Source organism: Puntigrus tetrazona, chromosome 7 (genome assembly GCF_018831695.1).
Source record: "Puntigrus tetrazona isolate hp1 chromosome 7, ASM1883169v1, whole genome shotgun sequence".
Classification (NCBI taxonomy): domain Eukaryota; kingdom Metazoa; phylum Chordata; class Actinopteri; order Cypriniformes; family Cyprinidae; genus Puntigrus; species Puntigrus tetrazona.
Genome location: NC_056705.1, coordinates 16,850,892 through 16,873,133, shown reverse-complemented (window position 1 = coordinate 16,873,133; position 22,242 = coordinate 16,850,892). Strand labels below are relative to the sequence as shown.

General features: G+C 38.7%; 1 protein-coding gene across 3 annotated transcripts in view; it reads right to left on the bottom strand.

Annotated features, from left to right (window-relative positions):
* Window positions 1-22,242, bottom strand: part of tln2a (talin 2a) — a 42,356-nt gene that overhangs the window by 5,747 nt on the left and 14,367 nt on the right. Inside the window, exons 3-54 of one of the 3 annotated variants that reach the window (XM_043244862.1) lie at window positions 19,898-20,064; window positions 19,455-19,552; window positions 18,359-18,488; window positions 17,723-17,875; window positions 17,297-17,439; window positions 16,794-16,921; window positions 16,478-16,541; window positions 16,228-16,332; window positions 14,930-15,085; window positions 14,693-14,794; window positions 14,456-14,532; window positions 13,952-14,132; window positions 13,636-13,749; window positions 13,350-13,458; window positions 13,003-13,211; window positions 12,492-12,590; window positions 12,243-12,410; window positions 11,847-12,141; window positions 11,238-11,404; window positions 10,689-10,817; window positions 10,477-10,590; window positions 10,282-10,395; window positions 10,046-10,180; window positions 9,567-9,695; window positions 9,291-9,393; window positions 8,667-8,875; window positions 8,279-8,398; window positions 7,890-8,087; window positions 7,669-7,808; window positions 7,489-7,582; window positions 7,304-7,393; window positions 6,702-6,824; window positions 6,446-6,589; window positions 6,183-6,344; window positions 5,931-6,071; window positions 5,674-5,855; window positions 5,432-5,564; window positions 4,889-4,990; window positions 4,637-4,807; window positions 4,408-4,554; window positions 3,724-3,825; window positions 3,486-3,605; window positions 3,254-3,400; window positions 2,983-3,152; window positions 2,315-2,498; window positions 2,070-2,195; window positions 1,848-1,916; window positions 1,147-1,263; window positions 810-995; window positions 608-715; window positions 402-507; window positions 273-278 (exon numbers count right to left, since the gene is read on the bottom strand). In XM_043244862.1, coding sequence (XP_043100797.1) covers window positions 273-278; window positions 402-507; window positions 608-715; window positions 810-995; window positions 1,147-1,263; window positions 1,848-1,916; window positions 2,070-2,195; window positions 2,315-2,498; window positions 2,983-3,152; window positions 3,254-3,400; window positions 3,486-3,605; window positions 3,724-3,825; window positions 4,408-4,554; window positions 4,637-4,807; window positions 4,889-4,990; window positions 5,432-5,564; window positions 5,674-5,855; window positions 5,931-6,071; window positions 6,183-6,344; window positions 6,446-6,589; window positions 6,702-6,824; window positions 7,304-7,393; window positions 7,489-7,582; window positions 7,669-7,808; window positions 7,890-8,087; window positions 8,279-8,398; window positions 8,667-8,875; window positions 9,291-9,393; window positions 9,567-9,695; window positions 10,046-10,180; window positions 10,282-10,395; window positions 10,477-10,590; window positions 10,689-10,817; window positions 11,238-11,404; window positions 11,847-12,141; window positions 12,243-12,410; window positions 12,492-12,590; window positions 13,003-13,211; window positions 13,350-13,458; window positions 13,636-13,749; window positions 13,952-14,132; window positions 14,456-14,532; window positions 14,693-14,794; window positions 14,930-15,085; window positions 16,228-16,332; window positions 16,478-16,541; window positions 16,794-16,921; window positions 17,297-17,439; window positions 17,723-17,875; window positions 18,359-18,488; window positions 19,455-19,552; window positions 19,898-20,033 — 6,955 coding nt within the window. In that variant the 5' untranslated portion in view covers window positions 20,034-20,064. The remainder of the gene's footprint in view (window positions 1-272; window positions 279-401; window positions 508-607; window positions 716-809; window positions 996-1,146; window positions 1,264-1,847; window positions 1,917-2,069; window positions 2,196-2,314; window positions 2,499-2,982; window positions 3,153-3,253; window positions 3,401-3,485; window positions 3,606-3,723; window positions 3,826-4,407; window positions 4,555-4,636; window positions 4,808-4,888; window positions 4,991-5,431; window positions 5,565-5,673; window positions 5,856-5,930; window positions 6,072-6,182; window positions 6,345-6,445; window positions 6,590-6,701; window positions 6,825-7,303; window positions 7,394-7,488; window positions 7,583-7,668; window positions 7,809-7,889; window positions 8,088-8,278; window positions 8,399-8,666; window positions 8,876-9,290; window positions 9,394-9,566; window positions 9,696-10,045; window positions 10,181-10,281; window positions 10,396-10,476; window positions 10,591-10,688; window positions 10,818-11,237; window positions 11,405-11,846; window positions 12,142-12,242; window positions 12,411-12,491; window positions 12,591-13,002; window positions 13,212-13,349; window positions 13,459-13,635; window positions 13,750-13,951; window positions 14,133-14,455; window positions 14,533-14,692; window positions 14,795-14,929; window positions 15,086-16,227; window positions 16,333-16,477; window positions 16,542-16,793; window positions 16,922-17,296; window positions 17,440-17,722; window positions 17,876-18,358; window positions 18,489-19,454; window positions 19,553-19,897; window positions 20,065-22,242) is intronic. The other 2 variants (XM_043244863.1, XM_043244864.1) reach the window with 2 other exon arrangements.

Here is a 22,242-nt window from a genome sequence, read left to right as displayed (position 1 = left end):
TAATGTTTGTGTAAACCCTGGAACCAAAACACGGGCGGCATGCTGCAATAACTGAATGTGCTTCAGCTGAATAAAAAAAAAAAAAAAGAATGGTGTTTAAAAAATAAATAAATAAAATAAATAAAAATAAAGCCAGCCAGAAAATAATTTAGTCACGGCGCTAAACACAAATGATATACCATAAAACGAACGAAAAAGACACAAATGTGGTACATGTTCAAAATGAAGACTGGAAAGATGGAATTATTTTACTGGCGTTTTACGGTACTTACCCTCATCTTGAGCGAGACAGGAAAGATAGGAAACTTTACTCAGCACAGTAAGTCCAAAGAATCCCCAAAGTACATAAAGTCAACATGTTTATGTCTTAATGAAGGTGTGTGTTACAAAATCTTTCTTACCTTTCATTGCCTCCGCTGTCTGAATCAATTCAGTGACGGCTGCAGCGACCTTTTTTGAGAACAACACCAATTTCTGTTTCTGGTCACCTGTTGGCTTTTGTAAAACCTGAAATAACAACATGCACATAAACGGTTCTGGTTGAGAAGACATTTAGAACGAAAGCGTAGAGCAGATGCATTGTTTGTGTAAATGAATGCGTTTGTACCTGTAGGACATGTTCTAGGAGATCTATATATCCATTAGTACATTCAGTGCCGTATAACAGAGCTCTGCTCCTGACCTCCTCACTCACTTCCTCATGATACGCCGCTTGCTGAGGGGGAAGATATTAGAGTCTGTTATGCGCACCAATCCTCTGTCGGTGAAGCATAGAGGGCCACAAACGGAAAACAAGTATATGCACACACCTTGCATGTGGTCAGCATATCAGCTATGACCTTGCGGCTGAGGTTCGCCGTGGAGATGACATCTTCCTGTCTGGCAGAATTTCCTGCTGCAACAGCTTTGGCGGTTGCTGTGGTGATGCCCTTCGTCATGCGAATGAACTCTTCGGGAGTGGTTGATTTCTCCGGGGCTTCTTTAGACTGGAACACCTGATGACGACAATTGTTCATTTTAATGTTCGTCACGACTTGTCTATAGTTAAGCAAGATTTTTACACAGCTCAAAATTAACACCAGTTTAAAGAACTCATGCTTAACATAATAGAATGTGCTATGTGCTTTTCTTGTCCTTTCAACTTACTGTGAGTTCCTGTTTGATGCACTCGATAGTGGCTTCCAGAGCTCTGGTTCCTCTTGAAGCCTCATCTTCCACTGCCTTCACCGTTTTCAGTAAGGATGTTACATTAGTTACCATAACCTGAACACACAGACGCAATACATTTACATTTCACATCTGAGAATACCAGTTTGGGTGTCTTCATTAGTTGAATTTTTACAGAAGAACATTTAACGACAGAGTTCCCTATTGCAAAAACATCTGCCTTTGGAAACCAGGAATTTCTAAACAACAACTTATTTTCTCCTATCTCCTATATTCAATTTATAATGACATTGTTTTCATTGACTGAAATAAAGCTGAAATAAAAACTGCAACTGAATTATTAAAATAACAAAAAGGAAAAACTTAAACGTTAAAAGACAAAAAATAAATTCTAACTAAAAACATAAGCCAAAATATCAATAAATATTTAAAACAGTACATAGATAATAATAAAACTAAAAAAATCTAAAAATAAATTCATTAATTTTTGAATGCTTAAAATAAATGAAACCAAACTCATGCAGAACTATACCATTAATAGAGCATGTAGTTGATTTTATCGCACAATATTTGGGACTAAGTGTGCAATGGGAATGATAGTAGCTGATGGAGAAGAAAACATTCATTTTCTCATTAATAATTAATCTGATTAATGGCACACACTGGAATGAACTTCTCACCAGAACACTTTTACTCATATCTGAGTTAGGAGACATTTCCATCCGTGCAGCCAGATTTCTGAAGGACAACTGGGAAATTACAGTTTCAGAGACAAATTTATAACAGCTAATTGTCTAGATGGACTGTTTCTTACCAAGTTCTGTGCTGTTGAGTTAAAATGGAAAATGTGGAAAAGGGAGAATAATATTTATATTTTGCAGAAGTGTTTTTGACAGTCGTACCTTGGCCGCACTCTTAAGCTGGAACATGGAGGGGTCATCCGCTGCTTTTCCAGCCGCACACTTGGTGGCACTAATGAGCTCAGCTAAAGCTTTAGCAACATCCTTCACTGCATTGATCAGCACCACCTACGAGAAGATGAATGACAATAACACATGTGCATTCCAGAGAGATGACTTCGGAGCCACTGGTAAATCCCTGTGTTCGACTTCTCATCTGTCCTCATCAATTTCTCCATGACTCTCACCTGTGTTTCTGGGTCATCCGGGCCTATGCTGGCTGCTCCCAATTTCACCACATCTGTGAGTTGTGTGATGGTTTTGGCAGAAGACTGGGCGGCCTGGGCCAGCTTCTCTTGACTTGATGCTGCACCTGAAACGAGGTTCTTAGTGTCTTCCACCAGTGCTTTGGCTGTCTTCAGAATATTCTCCCTAAAAACAGAGAGAAGAGTGAGAAGTTTTATTATAATGCGTATCTAACTGATTTCATATGCTGCCATCTTGCCTAGGCACATTTATTAGCATTACTCTTTAACATGCAATTCTGATTAGTGAACTGATCCATTCTAGGGTCTTTTTTTAAACCAGATTTTAAGCCCCTGTCCCTAAGGAACTCTCTGGATATCCATGTTAGACATCCTTGTTATAACTGCAAAAACGAACTCCTTCAGGATAACCCTGTTGGCTTTATTTTCCAATGACTGAAAGATCCATAAAAATGAACAGTTTTAGACTAATACAATAAAATAATAATAAAATTAACTAAAATAATAAACAAATAAAAATAACAAACTGAAAAAAAATCCAGATTCTTTTTTTGGCCCAATGTAAAATGTGTGACTTTGGCCATTCATTTTTGTTTCCGTATATTAATCCCATTGCACTACATATATGTTACATAGTAACCCCACTCTACCTGTGATCAGCGAAGGAGTCCGAATCGCTCTCAGCATTGAGTGTGCCAGCAGAAGCAAACATGATGGTGGTGTCCAGATCAGCGATGATGCCTGATACAGCACTGGCAGCAGTGATACAGGCTTGAGTGCCTTTATTACCGGCTTGCAGTGCAGAAAGCACCATAGACACCTACAGAAAACAAACACACATTAAAAACAACAACAACAACAACAAGAACTCATGGACAGGAAAAGCATTATAATTTAATTCTGAGTTCTGCGTTTTAATACCTTCTCTGTGACAGCACGCGCGCACTCAATAAGCTCTCTCTTTGTGAACGAGTCAGAAGGACTGATCTGCAGCGCTCCAGCCTTCTGAACGAGCACAATACAGCCGTGCCCCAGTTCCTGCACTCGTGTCTTTATCTGGAACCCGATCTACAATCACCAACAAACACAAGGGTCAGCATGTGTATGCAAAAGAGAAATACATAGGGAGACCACGCTTCCGTATGTCGGTCACCTCCTCTGGTTCAGCAGTAGCAGCAGCGAGACGTCCCTGAACTGCAAGCTGACTGTAGTCTCCTGTGACCTGAGAGGCCAAACTGCCCAGATCCTCCGGAGCACTCACTGATTTAGTGATCTGAGCGAGAGAATGAGGGATACAGTGTTTAATTACACCCCGAAGTCAGTGTATAAATCTTTATGACATAAAGAAATATAATCAAACCCATTAAGTGTAGAAAATAATGAACGCTTACCATCTCCTGTGCACTGACAGCAATAGCTTTGGAGTATCTCACCATGGTGGTCTGATATTCTACAAATGATCCTTCTGGTTCTGGTGGGGTACCTTCACCTAACTGCAGAATGACAAGACGACTGAAATGCGTTACATTGCTACTTTAAACTATTTAAAACGTCAGTTACTTTCAGTTGAATGGAATTACAATCAGTGGTGGCTCCAGGATTTGTTTGCTGGGGGGGGGCTAGGTTGAGCTTAACAGTTCAGAGGGGGTGCTAAAAAAACTAAATTAAATTGAGAAAAAAAATATTTATGCCTAAACTTTAGCTATGATTTTTCTGTACAGCAGTTTCAAAAATATTTAACTTTGTTTTCTGTGGTATTAATCTTCTCATATGCCACTGTTATTAGTAATATACTCATCTGTCAAGTACGACACTTGCAAAGTAATAGAGTATATGAACGAATATAGAAAAGAGCAAAAGTTTTTTTTCACCCTAAATTTACAACCTAGTCTACCCGTGCTGGCATGTATCCTGTATCAGCGTTACCTGTGAGTTTTTTACTTTTACTTTCTCTATACTGAATTGATGTCCACCATCTTGCACAAAAGTTTGATCATTGCTTGCTTGAGTTGCTTGACCCATCCCCAAAATTAACTATTAAGGCAGTATTAATGCAAAAGTATGGGGGTAATTACCTTGCCCATGGCATCAGCAATCGAATCCACCATGCCACTGACCATGCCAACCTCACTAGCAGCTTCATTCAGGGTCAGCAAGAGGTCATCAACAGCTTCCCTCATCAGCTGTGCAGCTTCTGCTATGGCATCATGGGTATGAGCCGCCTAAAGAGACAAACGAGTTACTGAATTAGCTAAAAGATTGACAGTTCCTATGAAGAACAGCTAAAATATAAAAAAGAAGTACCTTTGGGTTTCCACCACCTTCTTTGGCAGCATACAGCATTTGTAGAGCAGACTCTGCGAGAGTCTTGGCCTGATCCAAAAGGTTCATCTGCTGCTGATGATCCAAAATTTTGGAAGCCATGCCCATAGCGGCGGAGACCAGAGGAGTGAAGTAACTGACCAACTGAGAGACCTGAGGGACAGACGTAGATTAGAGTTAAAAATGGCATGGATTAGTGATGAAAACTATGGCAGTTAAGGCAAATTTATTCACCTTATGACCCAGTTGGGCTGCTTCTCCTTTCGCTGCTGTGGAAATTGGCTCAATCAGGTGACCCACCTCCTGAACAGATGATGTTAACTGCTCCTGCAAAGCCTGAAATGTACAACAACGTTTAAGGACCCCTAGTTAGAAACCCCCACTGTAATTTCCTTATTCTCTCATAAAAATAGTGTTCCAAAAGATTTAACTGGTAATCTTCTTATTCATTGTGAAAGCAAATGCACAAAGTATGGGGAAAGAGAGAACTGTAGACAGAAACCATCACTACATTACTACATAAATTCACCGTATTATGTCCACAGCAAAATATGACATTTATTGTAATGCAGATTTGTAAAGATAATTTTAATTTAGAACACTTTTTTATTTATTTGTAATGTTGTTAAAAATGACAGATTTAAACGATAAATTCAAGTTAAGGCTCTACCCATTTTATTATCAAAATATTAAAAAAATCCATGCGATAGACATGTTTTTATTCATAGTTCTTAGTAAGAAGATGCCAATGAAAGATATTATAATTTAAAATTGAACCTCAGACGAAACTTCATCTCTACGTGGAAGATTTTGGCTGACAGCTGCAAGAGAGGCCTGCTCAATATCTCGAATGCACTTATTGATATTATCAATGGCTGAGTCACATTCCTTCTGGCCAGGGGCTTTATCCCTGTAATATCAATCACACGAACATAAGTTATTAAAGCAAAAACATTTGTAGAAGTCATTTCTATTATACAGGTCTCATACAAACTAAAAAAAAAGTAACTGTGCGTTACCTGATAGCAGTAATGAGACTCTTGATGGAGTCAGACACAGTGCGTGAATGGCTCGCCAGTAATGACCATGTGGGTGGATCTTTAGGGTTCATAACCAGTGACCTCGCGGTCTTCAAAAGATGGGTAGAGCTATCAAGCATGGCACGTGCTGACTGTATGATTGGTTCCTGTGCAGCAGAACCCTAAAGAGTAAAAAAAACCAAATATGAACAACAAGGAAGACACAACTGTAAATAATCTAAAGAACCAATTTGTACCTCTCTACTTATCTGCGCAGGAACACTAGCAAACTCTGGATTGGAAGCAAACGTGGTCAGATTGTCAACAGCTTCAATGAGCGGCGCTGTGGCAACACGACATTTCTCACGGTTTTCCTCTGAGAAATCTCCATCCAAGGCCTATGGTGGTACAGAAGAGGTAAATGTTAGAAAACGATGTTAGAGAACAATCGTTTCATGTCAATTCAGTGGATAAAAGTTGGATCGATGTATAAAGATGATCGGTTTTACCTTGATTGTTTTGACCAGGTTGGCTGTGCTGTTGGCCACTTCTTTGGCTGACTGCACAAAGTGTCTTTTAGCCACAGGGTTTGCAGTCTTAGAAGAGGCCAGTCGGCAAGCATTACACAGTGCTGAGGTGTGCTTTGCAACAATGGTGGCAGCTGAGAGCACCTGCAACAAGTACATATTAATATTTTGGCCAGATGAAGATGTTGTAGGAAGACAAGTTTTGGGCTTACATCCAAACACTAATGTCTAATGTTTGACACTACCTGTGAAGGACTACTGTCTGGGTCAACAAGATTTTGGCACGCCATCTGGATTGCCTGATTAGCACGAGCGAACTGGATAGGATCCACTAAGCCTGGATGTCCAGCTTGGCTGTTGGGGTCAGACACACCCACTAGGTAAGCAGCCTAGAGACACATCAAAAAACAAGAATGATACATAATGAGTCAGAGGTAAAAATGGTTATAATGATTGTGAACAAATTATGACATTAAAGGAGTCAAGAGGTTAGCGCCTTACTTGTCCAGCTGCTTCGGTCAGACCACACAGAGCTTTAGAGGCTCCACCCACACAGTCTCCAAATGCTGGAACATCTCCTGTCTTGCAGTTATGAGAGATCCCGGCCATAGACTCACCAAGAACCTACAGTATATATCAGACAGAGGTGGATTACAGACTGGTTATCATCTAATAACATAATTCACATTTAACTGTATCAACAGGCTAACTGAATATTGCAGTTCAGCATCATAATGTCTTGAAATGTTTAAACTGAAATCTGCATTATGCACTTATGCATAATATTTTACACTACTATTCAAAAGTATGGGTCACGCAAGACTTTTAAAAAAGTCTTATGCCGCATTTGTGAGCGTAAATACAGTAAGAACAGTAATATTGTGAAACATTTTTACAATTTGAAACAACCATTTTCTATTTTATTTTAGTTTTTGTCTTCCACGCCAGTCAAATAATCCTTATGAAATCATTCTAATGTGCTGACTTAGCACTCAAATAACATTTAAAATGTTTCTTTGCTTGTAACTGTACTGAAACATTTGCAATAAAACTCCTGGTAATATTCCAAGTAAAACCTCCGATAATACTTATGTTTCTGTTACCTTAGAGTTCTCCATGACACTTTCAATGCAGTCAAAGTAGGAGAGATCACTGACTGGCTCATTTGGGTTATCTAGCAGTCCCCTAACAGCCTGTAACCCACAAAAAGAGACAATATATCATTTTTTTTCTAATACTAAAACAAATGACTTAAGTGTGCACTGCACGCAATATTTGTATACAATACCTCAAGCTCTCTTAGAGCATTGTCACATTCCCTCTGTCCTGGGGCATTCTGGGTACACAGTGTAATCAGCTGATTGATGCTGTCAGTCACCGATCTGAATGAACACAGGAGAGAAGGAATGTAAAATACAGAAACAACAGCATATATAAAACATGCATAAATAAACATGAGGTGAAGTACCTGGCAGCAGCAGCAAGAAGGTTTTTTGCATTGCCTGCTGCAGGGTCCACAGATAAAGACTTGGCAGCCAACAGCAGCTTACTGGAGGCCATCGAGATGTTCTTCAAGTTCCCAATGACTTGCATTTGATCATCCTTGCCCTTAAACAACCAAAAATGATTATTATTTCAGGAGAAGGAAGACTTTTCCACATTTTCATGTTCATGCTACACATATCATACCTGGGTGTGGCCAGCCATCTCAATGCCAGCATCCAGAAACTCATCAAAGTCCTCACTGAACTTTCCAGAAGCATCTGCAAGACGACTAGTAGTCCCTCTGGAGGCATGGACCACGTCACCTGCAGACTGGTTCAGATCGGCTGCTGTCTGGTTTAGGTCACTCTGAGCCTCCTGGAAGGTCTTACTGCATGGAGGGAGCTGGAAAAAAAAAAATTAAATAAAAATAGCAAAACACTCAGGTGTGTATGTTTATTAGTTAAAGCATGCACTATATTGAGGACAGTGAGTGTACATTAAAGGATAAAATAAACATTCAAGTTATTATAACTGGAGCATTTTCACTAATTAGCATTTAGCACGTTGGGTTATAAAGTCTGTTTGTAACTCACCGTTTCCACAAGCAGTTTTTTGCTTGCTTCTCCGATGCTTTTCAGAGCCATATCAACATCCTTTTGTCCAGGTAGACAGTTCACACATGCATTAAGAGAGTGGGACACAGCCTTTGCTACCTAACACACAAAACAAGAGAAACACATAAATATTTAGCTTATGTAAAAAGAAAATAACAACAAACATAAGAAATAAAATTATATATATATTTAAAGCAAGGATGTTTTAAATGTTCAAAAAGTTCTCTATTGTGATACTTCTAATATTGCTGGCTCCTCAGTTATAATCTTTGTCTGGATTTCCTAATTTATAAGTTAATATTGTGAATAATAACAACATCTATTAAATGACTGAATTTAGTTTAATGTTGTCTCTTCCCCCCCTCACCTGAGCTAGTCTCTGTTGTATCTCTGCATCACCAGGAGCAACCAGTGCCTCCTTGGCTTCAGAAATTAATTTGACTGATCCTTCCATAACCTCACGAGCAGAATCCAACATGGCTGCAGCTCCAGCAGGGTCTGATGAGGTGGCAGCAACACCCCTCGCAGCCTGTGCTAACGTCTTAAGAGCCTGGGCAGTTTCACTGGCAGCTACACCTGCAAAAACACATAGGGGTGTGCCTGAACCAGAATCTATGTTTAGCTATATTTTTTTAATTCCAAACTTTTAGGGCTAGGGTTATTAATTATAATTATCTTTACATGAAAGAACAGAGTTGCAAGATGAGACCCTCTCTGTGAAATGCAGGCTAAAATCTAATTATGAGATAACAAGTATGAAAGTTTGATTTCAACCATTAATTTTATTATGGTTTAAATTTTAAACATGGTCTTTCGCAGTCAATTTTAAAAATAGGGATACATTTTTACAGAATAGTCTTAAGTATATATACACAAGTTATTAAGGATTTTACGTAGAAAACAGTAAATTATAAAAAAAATAAAATAAAAATAGCTGGGTTTTCTCTTCCCATTTAGCCAAATAAACGTTTTGTGAGTGTGGGTATATTACCTGTGTAATGCTCATTTCCTTGTGCTGCACAGGTAAGTAGTTGGGCCATCGAGGAACCAACAGCCTTAGATGTGCCACCCAGATCCTGAGTACATTTTTCCAACTAAGCCACAAAAATGAAGATGACATCAAACAAATGCATAATTCACAGGATCAGTATGGCAGTAGTTGATGTATGTATGTATCAATGATATAACTCTAAGACGGAAGATACATTTACATAGGACACAGTAAAAAAAATCATAGTATCACTGATAATAAATGAGTTTAACTCACCGATTCCCCAGGTAAAGGTTTGAGCTGCCCCTCTGAAGCTGCCATTTTTGCATCATGGAGTTCATTCTTAAGAGTCTGCACAGCAATGAGGGCAGAGTCGATCTCCATGGGGCCGCACGCCTCATGGGCCTAGATGTCACACAACGGTTATTTGATTAAGGGATAGTTTAGCCAAAAATGCCCATTTTGTCATTTATTCACCCTCATGTCAATCTAAACCCATAACAGAAATTAAGATTTTGAATTTTGTAGAATGTTTGAAATCAAACCAAATTTGGGAAAGACTTCGTATTGTATTTTTTGGAAGTCAACGGGAGCTGAAACTGCTTGTTTGCCAACATTCCAGAAAATATCTACCTTTGTGTTCCTCAAAATTAAGTCATCAAGGTTTGGAATGCCACTACAGTGAGTAAATGGAAATCTTTAATTTCATATCTTCTACACATTAAGCACAAGTGTGGAAACGACAGATTCAGTACCGTCTGTGCAGCAGTGCGGAGCTCAGCCAGGCATGTGGCCAGGTTCTTTGCACACTGCCCAAGCTGCATGGCTGCTGCCTGATCCGTCACAGTCGGCACAGACGACTTCGCAGAAGACACCATCTTACTTCCAGGCTGGAAAACGAACATGGAATTAGACATCTTTGCAACCAAAGAGCACTTTTAAAGAAGAGCCATGTTATCAGATGAGCATCAGTGAATGGACTGATGGTTACCTGAAGGAAGTTCTGACTGGCAATGATGAGGGCAAGTTGGGCACTACCATCCTCTGGCTGACCCTGACTGCCCCTCACTCCCTGCACCAGCTGAGGAATATGGTCAGCTACAGCCTAAAGCACAGGGAATACAATGTTATTAACAAAACAAGAGGACTATCATTACTACCACTGGAAACAAACAAATATACAAACCCTGCAGCTCTGAACAAGCTGCTGGTGGGCAGCAGTATTCTTGTTAGAGGCTGCGGCATTCTGGGAGGCTGCTATGGTTTGTGTTGCAGCGGCAGCAGCTTGTTTAGCAGCGTTCTGGAAAAAAAAAAACATTCAGTGTAGCATTTTCCTTGCATAAATTACACATAATCCGGTCTAAATTCAGTTACTTTTCTCAAAATCAAGACACTGACCTCCAGTCTTGTTATGAGTTTCTTCTTGATGGCGTTTTGTGCAGCTGCGTTTGTAGCCACACGCAGCCCCTCCGCAGCCTCCCTGAGCTTCTGCTGCTGGTCTTCATTTTCAGGGTATGCAGCAGCTCCCTAAACACAAACACACACGAACCTGACAAATCTACTGCTTGTCTATTAGATCCCAGATTACTAAAACTGAAATAACTTGTGGGAAATGCTTGATTAGTTCAAAAATGTCTCCAATGTACTAAATACCCAAGAATCTTTAAGTTTAATGTTTTCTTTAACTGGTATATGAGAGTGATTCTCAACCAGAGGGGGTTTGAAATAACAGTAAGCATAAGAATGCTTTGATGAGTTGAAAGATCAGCATTTATTTGAAAGTTATTATTTTAAAGTTTTTGGTAGCACTTTAGGGACAGCTATTAACAAATAACTACTTGCTTGTTAGCATGCTTTAGCATTAGTTTGTGTTAACAAAAAGTTAGAAAATAAGCAGTTTTGTCATAATTATAGCAAAGAAGTTGAGAACTACTGGTAATAACCCACCTTTGCAGCCTCAACCATTCGAGCAGTGGCATCTGCAAGCAGTTTGGCAGCCGCAAGAAGCTTCTTGGAGTTGTTCACATCCACCTCCACCTCAGCATCTGATCTCATGGCATTCACCAGGTCAGAAGTCGCCTGGGCAAGAACCCGTGCCTGACGTACCATCTCACCTATGGAGCATAATAGTAAATCTCTACTATTACACAACCTAGAGCATACCGACACCGGAGTCTCTCTTTCTTTTTTTGCTTTTCAAAATTCAGTTTAAGTTTGAATGAATGAATATTCAATTCAGTTTAAAATTGATAAAAAGAAATGTTTAATGAACAAGTGATCAGCACATTTCTGAAGGATCAAATGTTATTAAAGACTGGAGTAATAGCTGCTGAAAATTCAGCTTTGCCATCGAGTGAATAAACTACATTTATTAATAAATAAAACAGACAACTGTTATTTATAATATTTTGCAATAGTGCCGTTTTTCTCTATTTTAATCAGAAAAATGTTGACTTGGTGTGCATAAGATGTCTTTCTAAATCATAAAAAAAAAAAAAAAAAAAAATCTTATCTCCAAACTTTTGAATGGTAGAGTATAGGATGCACTCATCTTACCAGCATCACCCATGCTGCTGAAAATACTCTCTGTAACGTTCATGATGGTGTCCGTGGCCTGGTCGTAGCGTCCAATTGGTTCCCCGCGCGTGGCGTAGTTCCTCACGTGTGTAAGTAGGTCACTGAGAGCCTGTGTGACGATACCAGCCGCTGCGCTGACGGCCTTGAGAAGCTCTCCATCACTGGTAGCTGACAGACAGGCCTTCACGCAGCCTTCCACCGAACGGTCCACCAGCTTTCCTGCTTCAATCAGTTGATCCTGACACACTGGGGAGCTGATAGTGGGACTCACAACCTGACAAACAAACAAACAAAAAAAAAAAGGTTATACAGACTTTTTTTTAAAATCAATCTTTTAATCAATCTGGATTAGAAGCATGTGTATGTGAACTCCACCTTGGCACAGGCCACTAGTTGGGAAGTGGAGAGTGCACACTGGGTCGCAGCTGCAATAACCCTGTTCTGCAAAACGCTGTCTTCAGAAACCTGTGCCACGTTCTTGGCCTTCAGAACCATCATGGCTGCTGCATTGGCCACGGCTTTAGCTAGGTTCATTAGCACATCCTGAAACACGCAACAGACATATGTTTAGGGTGATAAAAACACAAATGTGTATATCACATATTTTAAAAGACACATATGTACCTGGAAACGCTCGTCTGTTTCATTCTCTCCAATCTGTCTAAGCAAATCTCCACTGGCTTGACCAATGCTTCCGGCTGCAGTCAGAACCGTCTGTCGTGGCTGAATAACAAAAATCAAGCATACAATCATTGATTGTTAACTTGCTGTATAGCTGCTTGAAACAATCTGTAATGAATAAAGTGCTATATAAATAAAGTTGATGGTAGTAAGTCAGATGAGTTATATGATTCATTTTATATGAATATAAAACAAAAAAATCATCATTTACCAAATTAAAATACACCCTCAATTAAAAAAAACATTTGCATGTAATGAAAACACAAATATTACCATAGAAAAAGTTAAAATAATAATTTGAATCATACTATACATACTATACAGATCATACAGAAATGTGAAAAGCATACATTTCTATATAAATTTGGGGAAAATGAGAAGAAAGAGAAAATGTTCAGCATAGTCCACCATAATGACAGATAATGACTTATCACAGCAGATTCTTTGCTCGCACCTCTCCTGATGTAGGCTCCACAGCTTTAAGCAGGTCAGATACAGCTCCGGTGAGGGTCCTAGCAGCCCTCATGAGGTCGTGTCCACTGCCCACCTCATCCTCCATCAGAGCCGCCAGCAGCTTCACACCTTTCGACATCTCCGTCAGATTAGAAGAGATGGTGGTGATTGCACAGCCTACTGCTGTATAATCCGTGTCTGTCGGGTCCCCTAGAAAGAATAGAAAGAAGATAGAATAGAAAACTCTAGTCAAATCTCTACATTGCTGATGAAGCTAAAAGCTTTTAATTTTGAAATTCCTGTTGAGGTTGGCTAATTAAATACATTTTAATAGAGTCAAGGGTTTACCAGCAGTAAGATTAACCACTGAGGCAGTTCCAGCAGTAATGGCATCCACCTGAGAGTGAATATCATGCTTGGACTCATCCATCTTGTTCTGAATCCACATTTTAGAAGCCTGAAAAAAAAAGCAAAAAAGGAAAAATTTTAATCAAATGGTAATAGTTACATGAGTCAAAAACTGTGTGTAAGATTTGTGCACTTCACAAATTAAAATTCATTTTTATAATAAAATAACATATTGGTAATGGATACAGTAAAATAAATGTGAAATGCCATGTATGCAGTTTCTCACCATATCATCTCCAAGCGGTGGCAGCTCTTCCACCTCCTCTAGGTCTGACTGCGCCTGCTGCACAGCTTGCATGCTGGTGTTAATGGTTCCCACGAGAGCCTGTTGGGCTGCACTCTGATCAAGGAGGGCAAAAATGACACATTAATCCACCAAGAGATCTAAAATAAACTGCTGATCACCATCTATGTGAGGGGCTGATGCCGATATGCTGCTAGACAGCAAGGTGGCCTATAGCCAATATAAAGTCAAATAACAGACAAAAATTAACTGCTGCTTAAGTGGTCCATGAACATGAGTTTTGTATATGCAGACTCACCAGTGGGGGCATATGTCCAAGATGCATCTGTCCAGTAGTGATCTGTTGTTGTGGAGAAGGCATGGTGCCCATATTCAGCGTTTCTGGGCCGACAGAACCTGACCTCAAAATCCCAGGAAGTGCCACAGAGCCATGCTCTGCCCGTCCGACGCGGTTAAACTGCTGCTGCAATATAGTAGATCTGAAAGACAGAGATGAAAGTACATATAAAAGATAAAGGAAATGAAACAGAAAGGCACAAGTCAACAGGTTTGTGTGTTCACACTACAACATTCAGGGGTTATTCAAGAAGAGAAGACGCCTGCACTCATTAAAACAGGTAACCTCAGCTCAATCTAGATAAATGGAGCCTGAGATAAGGTTGGTTTTTTAGCACAAGTTTCCCGTAAGGCTGTACTGGACTGATTACAGAAGTATTTCCAAAGACAACTGGCAAGAAATGACAAAACCTTGAAAGGAAATACATTTCTTATCACTTTCATATTTAAATTCTGCGTGTCTTACTTTTTTGGAGAAACTGATTCCTCTAACATGGTGGCCTCCTCATCCCCCTCTAAACCAAAGCGGTCTTTGCTTTGTTTCTGTAAGGACAGAAAGAAGAGAATAAACATTTTATACAAAATTTCACATCTCACTCTAATAGCACTGTTAACACTCACGATCATTCACAAGCCAGGAGGAGAAACAACATATTGTTGAATATTTCATGAGGGAAAAACAATTAAAGGAGTTAATACTGGCCTTTTTGAGAATGATATCAATGTAACCAGCTATAAGCTGAGATATCTGCTCCCCCTCAGTGGTCTGAACTGAGTAGTAGCTCTCCTGATACTCCCCAAAATCCTGTATGTGCACACAGAGATATAAACAAATACATACATTTACATGCATTTAGATATATATATACACACACACAAGAGGTACACCCGAGCACACCTGAGCTCCCACTCTGCAACAATATGTGTGTTATGCAAGTACCAGTGTAAAGCTCTTGGGTGACGCGGCCCATCTTTTCACTGTAGTAAGTGGCCACTCCTGAACCACATCTTTGGTTTTCTCATCCACTCGCATCACTGATTCTTTGGTTATACCCAGCAGCCTTGGAACCAGCTTATTTTTGCTTTTCATTTTTTCCTGCGAGACAAAATCATTAAGAATTTATTTAACTGCCTTATACAGTATAATACTATCCTATTCATTGTTACAGTTTTAGAAAGCATAATAAATGAAAAACTTTACACATTATATTGCATTTTTAAATATGATTATTTACGAAAAAATAAAATGCATTACAACATGCATTATGAACACCCTTATAATCTATTATACATGAAGTCTTTAAGCAGTGCCATCACAAAATCCAAGAGTTCAATTTATTATCTTCAGGACAATAAAACGTTCTACCAAGTTTTTTTTCTCGCATAACATTCTTCCTGTCTCCTCTCAGATTCTCTTAAGCTTATGACCCTTCTTCTGTTTCCACACTTTCTGTCTCAGAGCTGTCAGCGGATGGATAAAATGAGCTTTTCTGTACTGTCTGAGTTTTGAGCTTTGCCAATCTCTGCCAATTTCTTTTTATTTTTTGCACAAAAGTATTTACCACTAATTCCTAGAAAAAAAAAAAAAAAACATCAACCTGGAAATAGTTTGAGTTTATGAATGCACAGAATAATTATATTGATCATGTAAGATAAAAAAAAATTGTAATCAGTAACTTATGATCTTTATTTTAAGCACATCTGCTCCACCTTAACTTTACAACTCAAGCAGAGCTGAACCGTAATCAGTCCATGAGTCATGCAGACCACCACCAGCCAGGAACAGGAGGGGGTGAACTGAATAGATGGAATAATTCTGGAGGTGGAATTCCTCTCGGATGATGAAAGCTCTCATGAGAACGTTGACTGGCAACATGTACACCAAAAGAAAATGTCTGGATTTGGGTATGAAACAAAAACCGTGACTCTGGACTGCTGATGTCAAAAACCCCTTTATAATACGTGAGGTGATTCAGAAATATGACTAAGGCAAACACAACACAAGACATTAGGTTTTTGGATTTTAACAAAACAACACAAAGCAAAGCAAAGCAAAACAAAGCGAAGTGAATAGACTGCATAGACATGTGGCAATTTTTATAAACAATTTTGGCTAATTTTTTTATTCATCATATTCCAGCAAGTCTAGAATCCTATTGTAAGAAAACCCCCTAAAAACAATAACAACCATAGATTATATATCCAAGTACAACACTCACAAACACACACACGCTTTACCTTCACCAAGAAGAAAGACACTCCATATGTTCTGAGGGATCTTGCAAGCTTCACATACTTCACTTTGGCTTCAATCTCTGTCATTTCACCACAAGTCTTATGGTCCTGTAAAATTCATAAAGCGTTTATCCATCTAACCAATTAATTTATTTTACACATCTTTGCTTGCAAATACTTGCGTTTCAGAAACAGACAACCGTGTATAAAATTATATGCATTTCTAAACAAACAAAGTGCAGGATAAACTGACCTGAAAGATCTTCTTCTCTGCACCTCTCTGTTTTATGTATTCCTTAGGCAGAAATTCCTTCAAGCTAAATGAAATGAAATGCACAAAGTGTGCAGATTAGCAACAAAACACTGAAATGCAAAGAGCCATTACAGTTATACGATACACATAAAATATTTAAATGCATCCAAGCTCTTTTCATTTGAGTATATTAAGCTCATTAACTAAATGGAGCATATGGTCATTACAACATCTAGATTTTACGCATAATTTCTCATCAATATGAAGTGGAGGGGCTGTAAACACTGTAACTGAACATATTAGGACGTGGTCTTACTCCAGAAAGCCAGATTTGTGTTTATGTTCTATGTGAGGACCAAACTGGATCTGTGCTTGAATTCCACCAAATTCGCAAGCCTTGTCAAACGACACGGGATGAGAACCATTCAGGATGTCGTCACGTGCCTGGAGAAACAAACGCAGGTAGATCTGTTATAAAGCCTTTAGAAATTACACAGCACAAATGATCCAGATCAGCAAACGAGACCCTGAACATTCAAAAAGTTAACAGAGACTACAATATATGGATCAATACGTTGTGAATAACAGCATGCAGTGCACCACTCAAAGAGGCTTTTAGGGCCATATGTCAATAAGAGATTTACAGCATTTTAATGTATATACATTATATTGAACTGGCAAGTAAAGAGCCATGGAAACACATTATTTAGGGCAACAGCACTGCGGGAGGGATGTGAAGCAAAACCGGGGTGTTGGGTGCTCATGGCTTTCACCTCACATCGTTGTAAACTATAATAAGTGACAAGAGACGAGTCGAACCTGTACATAGAGCAGATTGAGCTGCACAGGATCTCGCGAGTCCACATTTTGATCAGAGTAGAAAAACTTTCGTCTCAACAGCAGAGTTTCGCTCTCCTCGACTCCCTGTTCTCTAAATGTACGTCCATGATCCAACCAATTTACTGTGAGAAAAACAGAAGGTTTTTTTTAATATAGTAAATTTCCTGACCGTGACTGCTTGTTGAATAACAGTTCTATCCAACAAAAATACAATTTAGCCGACACCAAACATTTATGTGCGTGCATACAGAAAGAGATAAACCTACACAAACAAATAAAGCTACATAATATAATAGAAATAGAAAAAGGGTTCACAAAATGAATATGAAAATAAAATAATATATTAAGCGGGACTGGAAACCTTATTGGCTTATTGGGGCCCTGATGTGCTGATGTGTTACCTACAGTCATCATCTGTGTGCAGTTTAGCTTTGAGCTTCTCCATCTTCCTCTCCTCCCTCAGTAGAGTCCTGTCTTTCTTCAGTGTGCCCGTCCCTTCATCTTTCTTCTCTTCCACCATCTCTTGAATGAGAGAGTACTCTTCATAGTTTGTGATTCCTGGAAAGAGAAGCAATCAGACATAGTTACAGACTTGCCTTCTGTGGTCGGGTAAAGATTTTTCAGTGCTTTTTAAAGAAACCTCTCATGCTATCTGATCTTTTTGACACTTTGATGAACAGAAAGTTCAAAAGAACAGCATTTGTTAAAAAATATATATATATTTTCTTTTATCTCAGCAAGGATGAATGATACAAAGTATTTTTTCTTTCTTTTAAAGAAATGCCCTCAAACATTTAAGCAGTAGTGTCTTAAAAGCTGTAGAAGAAACAATGTCTATATTTGGTCGGTCCAATGAAACTGCATCTACAGGTATGCGCAAACCATTGGGATTTGAATCCAGGTCACCTTGCACTTTAAATAAAAACTATACCACAAGACATCCCCGTGATCGTGTCTATGGCAGCCAAGTGAGTCAGGACTGCCACAGATGTCCTCTCAAAAAGGTATAGTCCTATCAGATAGCATAAGAGCATCACTGACCTATTCTACTGCAGATGGTGACCAGCAGCTCTCCCACAGTTTTGGAATCATCTACCATGATGGTCTTTACAGCTCCATCCAGCATTTTTATCTTCTGAGGTCTTTGCTTTTTCTTATATTCTAGTATGTCCTGAGAGAGAGAGAGAGAGAATTCGAATTGATTAGATTTGCATTTCCTGATCACAGCGAATCAATAGTGCTACATGCTTTGATTCTGGATTAAATTCTGCACATTATAGCCATGTTTTGTTTTCTGCCAGCTCTAAAAAAGGCAAAAGTGACTATAAATAGCTGAGGACGACAATAAAAATCAGTACACAAATAGACCAATGGCAAATCAGTTAAAGTATAAAGTATTTTATCAAAGTATAAAGCTTATAAAAATAGACACAGACCACAAACCTAAGGCTGAAATTATCTACAAAACAAAAGTTAAAATTTTTACTGAATTATCTGCAGAATTAAAAACAAAACAAACCATAATCAGAATGAGTAAATATATTTTGCGTTCTGCCTTGCTAACACTATAATGAATGTGTATATAAGACATAACAAAGAGGAAAAGATACATAAAATATTCTTCGCAAGCAAAATACAACAAATTAGTCGAGCGAGTCATGCGGTTGAGAGAACTAAACATCTGTGTGCGTGCATGAGGCAGAATAAGAGATCTTTTGATCAACAAAAGATGACACACTACTGATGAAATGTTCATTTAACACATCTCAATTTACACTGTACACACACACAACTTTATTTCTTCCTGTGATCAAGGTTTTCGGCTTTGTGCTTGCGCAAAGGAGGGTTGTATATAAAGACAGAGACTCATAGGAGTAAACAAATATAAACAAAAACCACATGCTAAAGTGATAAATGTCTTTAAGTCTTTTAGCGAGTTCAGACGCTAAGGGGAGCCTTTCCCCTTTCTCACACATGCTCAGAGGCTATAAAAATAACCGAGAGCAGAGTTAAGACCTCTTCTCATCTTTCAGCTCAAAAAAAAGTGCAAAGACACATCACAAAACAAGACAGGAGTGCAAAGACGTGTCACAGAACATTTGACAGGAGCTTGTAAAATAGAGATCAAAGGCCTTACTCCATTTCTCAGCATGTAATAGTCCAGTGTCCGGCCTCCTTCCAGCCAGATGCCCTTCCTGGGGTCTTCATCTGACAGAAACAGCCCATATTCTGAAGCTGACAAACAACAGACACTGTATTAGAAATTAATCTTACTTCAGCAATTTGATATATGCCAGCACTGTAAACAATGAGACTGAAAATAAGAAACATGCTTTATATTATATATTATATATGCCACTGAATAAAAATATAAAGCAATTCTCACTTGTTATATATAAAAGCAACTTCTCACTAAATTTCAAGTTTATATTACACGATTTTGACTTCATTTCTCATAATTGTGAATCACAATTCTATAAAAAGTCTGAATTCTAAAAAAAAGTTGTAATTACATTTTTTTTTTTATTATGTGGCGGAAACAGGCTTCCGTATAGATATACTATAAAGAATATGTCCCACCTTGTCCTGTCTGTGCTTCTGGAACCCTCTCTCTGATGACCCGACATGCATCGTACACAGCCGTTGATGGCTCAAACTGCATGGTCTTTACCACATTACATTGTCTCACACAGATCTTCAGAGACAGCGCCACCATCCTGCCAGCTTATGTATTTCAAATTCTGCACCTGTACAGAGAAGGAAGGATATGAAGATCAGAAGAGAGCGTACGGGAGAGCGTGCGCGTATAAATGATGCTGATTTTAGGACTAATCAGCACTCCTATAAAAGATATAAGTGGCAATATTATCAAACAGTATTACATTAAGAAATTGCAGATACTGATTGTCAGCAAGGTGTCCCTTTACCTAATAGTACAAAAATAAATTTATGTTATGAATATATGTTTGGGGTCAGTAAGGTTTTAATAAATTTTTTTAAGTCACTCATGCTCACCATGATTTAATAAGACAGCAGAAACAGTAACATTGTCAAATAGTATTTCAGTTTTAGTTATATTTTCAAACAATATAAAAACAGAAAACCGTTATTTAAAATGAAAAAATAAAATTCAATATATTTCATTTCTGTGACGGCAAAGATGAATAGAAAGTTTAACAGAACAGCACTTCTTTGAAATAGAACTTATTCGTACCAGAAATTATTTGCAACGATGACAAGTGTAGAATTTGTTGCATCCTAGCTAAATAAATCTTAAATATTAAAATAGCAACATTTTGGTATAGAGACCAATTCACTATTAAATAGTTGCTTAGTAGAATGCATATTATTAACATATTGTCTGTTTATTACTTATTCTTTACACATATCCTGCATGACCATATTTTATATCCCTAATTATTTAATTTAACTGTACTGCAAACTTATTAACTTAGGCTACCTGAAAATCATCTTTAACATGTTTGTTTATGTCCAATATTTAGTGTTAAACTTGATTTTCACCTTGACAGACTTTTAGAAAAACCGATGCTGGAAACTTATCTCAGTAGGACAATGTATGACTGCTGTATCTGAATATATGAGCTAGCTGTTTTAAATTTTTTTTAAAGTATTGTATTTTACGTTTTACGTAGAGGGCAAAATTATGGTCTTGCCCCATCCAGAATTTTATTATACACCCAATTCAAATATTCAGTCACAGTTTTGGACCTCTAATACATACACATTTTAATCTCTCTCTTTTGCAAATTTTCCTGTTTGACATTGTGTCTTATAAGAAAGTTATCTGGATTCTGTCCATCTCGGTCCTCTCTCTCTCTCTCTCTCTCTCTCTCTCTCTCTCTCTCTAGCTCATATGCATACACTTTATTGTTAACACCTGAACTCCCAGTCAGCTGTCTTTATCTGGATTCTCTCTCTCTCTCTCTCTCTCTCTCTCTCTCTCTCTCTCTCTCTCTCTCTCTCTCTCTCTCTCTCTCTCTCTCTCTCTCTCTCTCTCTCTCTCTCTCTCTCTCTCTCTCTCTCTCTCTCTCTCTCTCTCTCTCTCTCTCTCTCTCTCTCTCTCTCTCTCTCTCTCTCTCTCTCTCTCTCTCTCTCTCTCTCTCTCTCTCTCTCTCTCTCTCTCTCTCTCTCTCTCTCTCTCTCTCTCTCTCTCTCTCTCTCTCTCTCTCTCTCTCTCTCTCTCTCTCTCTCTCTCTCTCTCTCTCTCTCTCTCTCTCTCTCTCTCTCTCTCTCTCTCTCTCTCTCTCTCTCTCTCTCTCTCTCTCTCTCTCTCTCTCTCTCTCTCTCTCTCTCTCTCTCTCTCTCTCTCTCTCTCTCTCTCTCTCTCTCTCTCTCTCTCTCTCTCTCTCTCTCTCTCTCTCTCTCTCTCTCTCTCTCTCTCTCTCTCTCTCTCTCTCTCTCTCTCTCTCTCTCTCTCTCTCTCTCTCTCTCTCTCTCTCTCTCAGCACCATCTAAACTGCACATTAATGAAACACTGACTAGTTCAAACACACAGAAAAACAAAGACACAACACAATACTAGACAGAGGATAGAGTTTCACCGCATGGTTGAAACAGCCCTAGTTAGAACAGAAAGAAAATTACAACGTAGATTAACTGCAAAATCAATAAAGAAGCAGAGTTATTACCTTAATGTCAGAGATTCTTTCTGGATCTAGCTAATCTTTAGTCTGTGTGTGTCTGTGGGGCTTTAGGATGCCCTTGTGCACAGTTGGCACACTGAACACTGGCAGCGTGATCTGACCCAGTATGTCAGGGACAAGCTGTAGACCTCTGAGACAATCACAGGCAGACATAGACCAGGAAATGTATTGTTGGAAATGCAACAGTCGTGACACAATGTCTGATATGCATATATTTATTCTAACGTAACATCACTAATTTGATGAAACTGAAAAGCACTG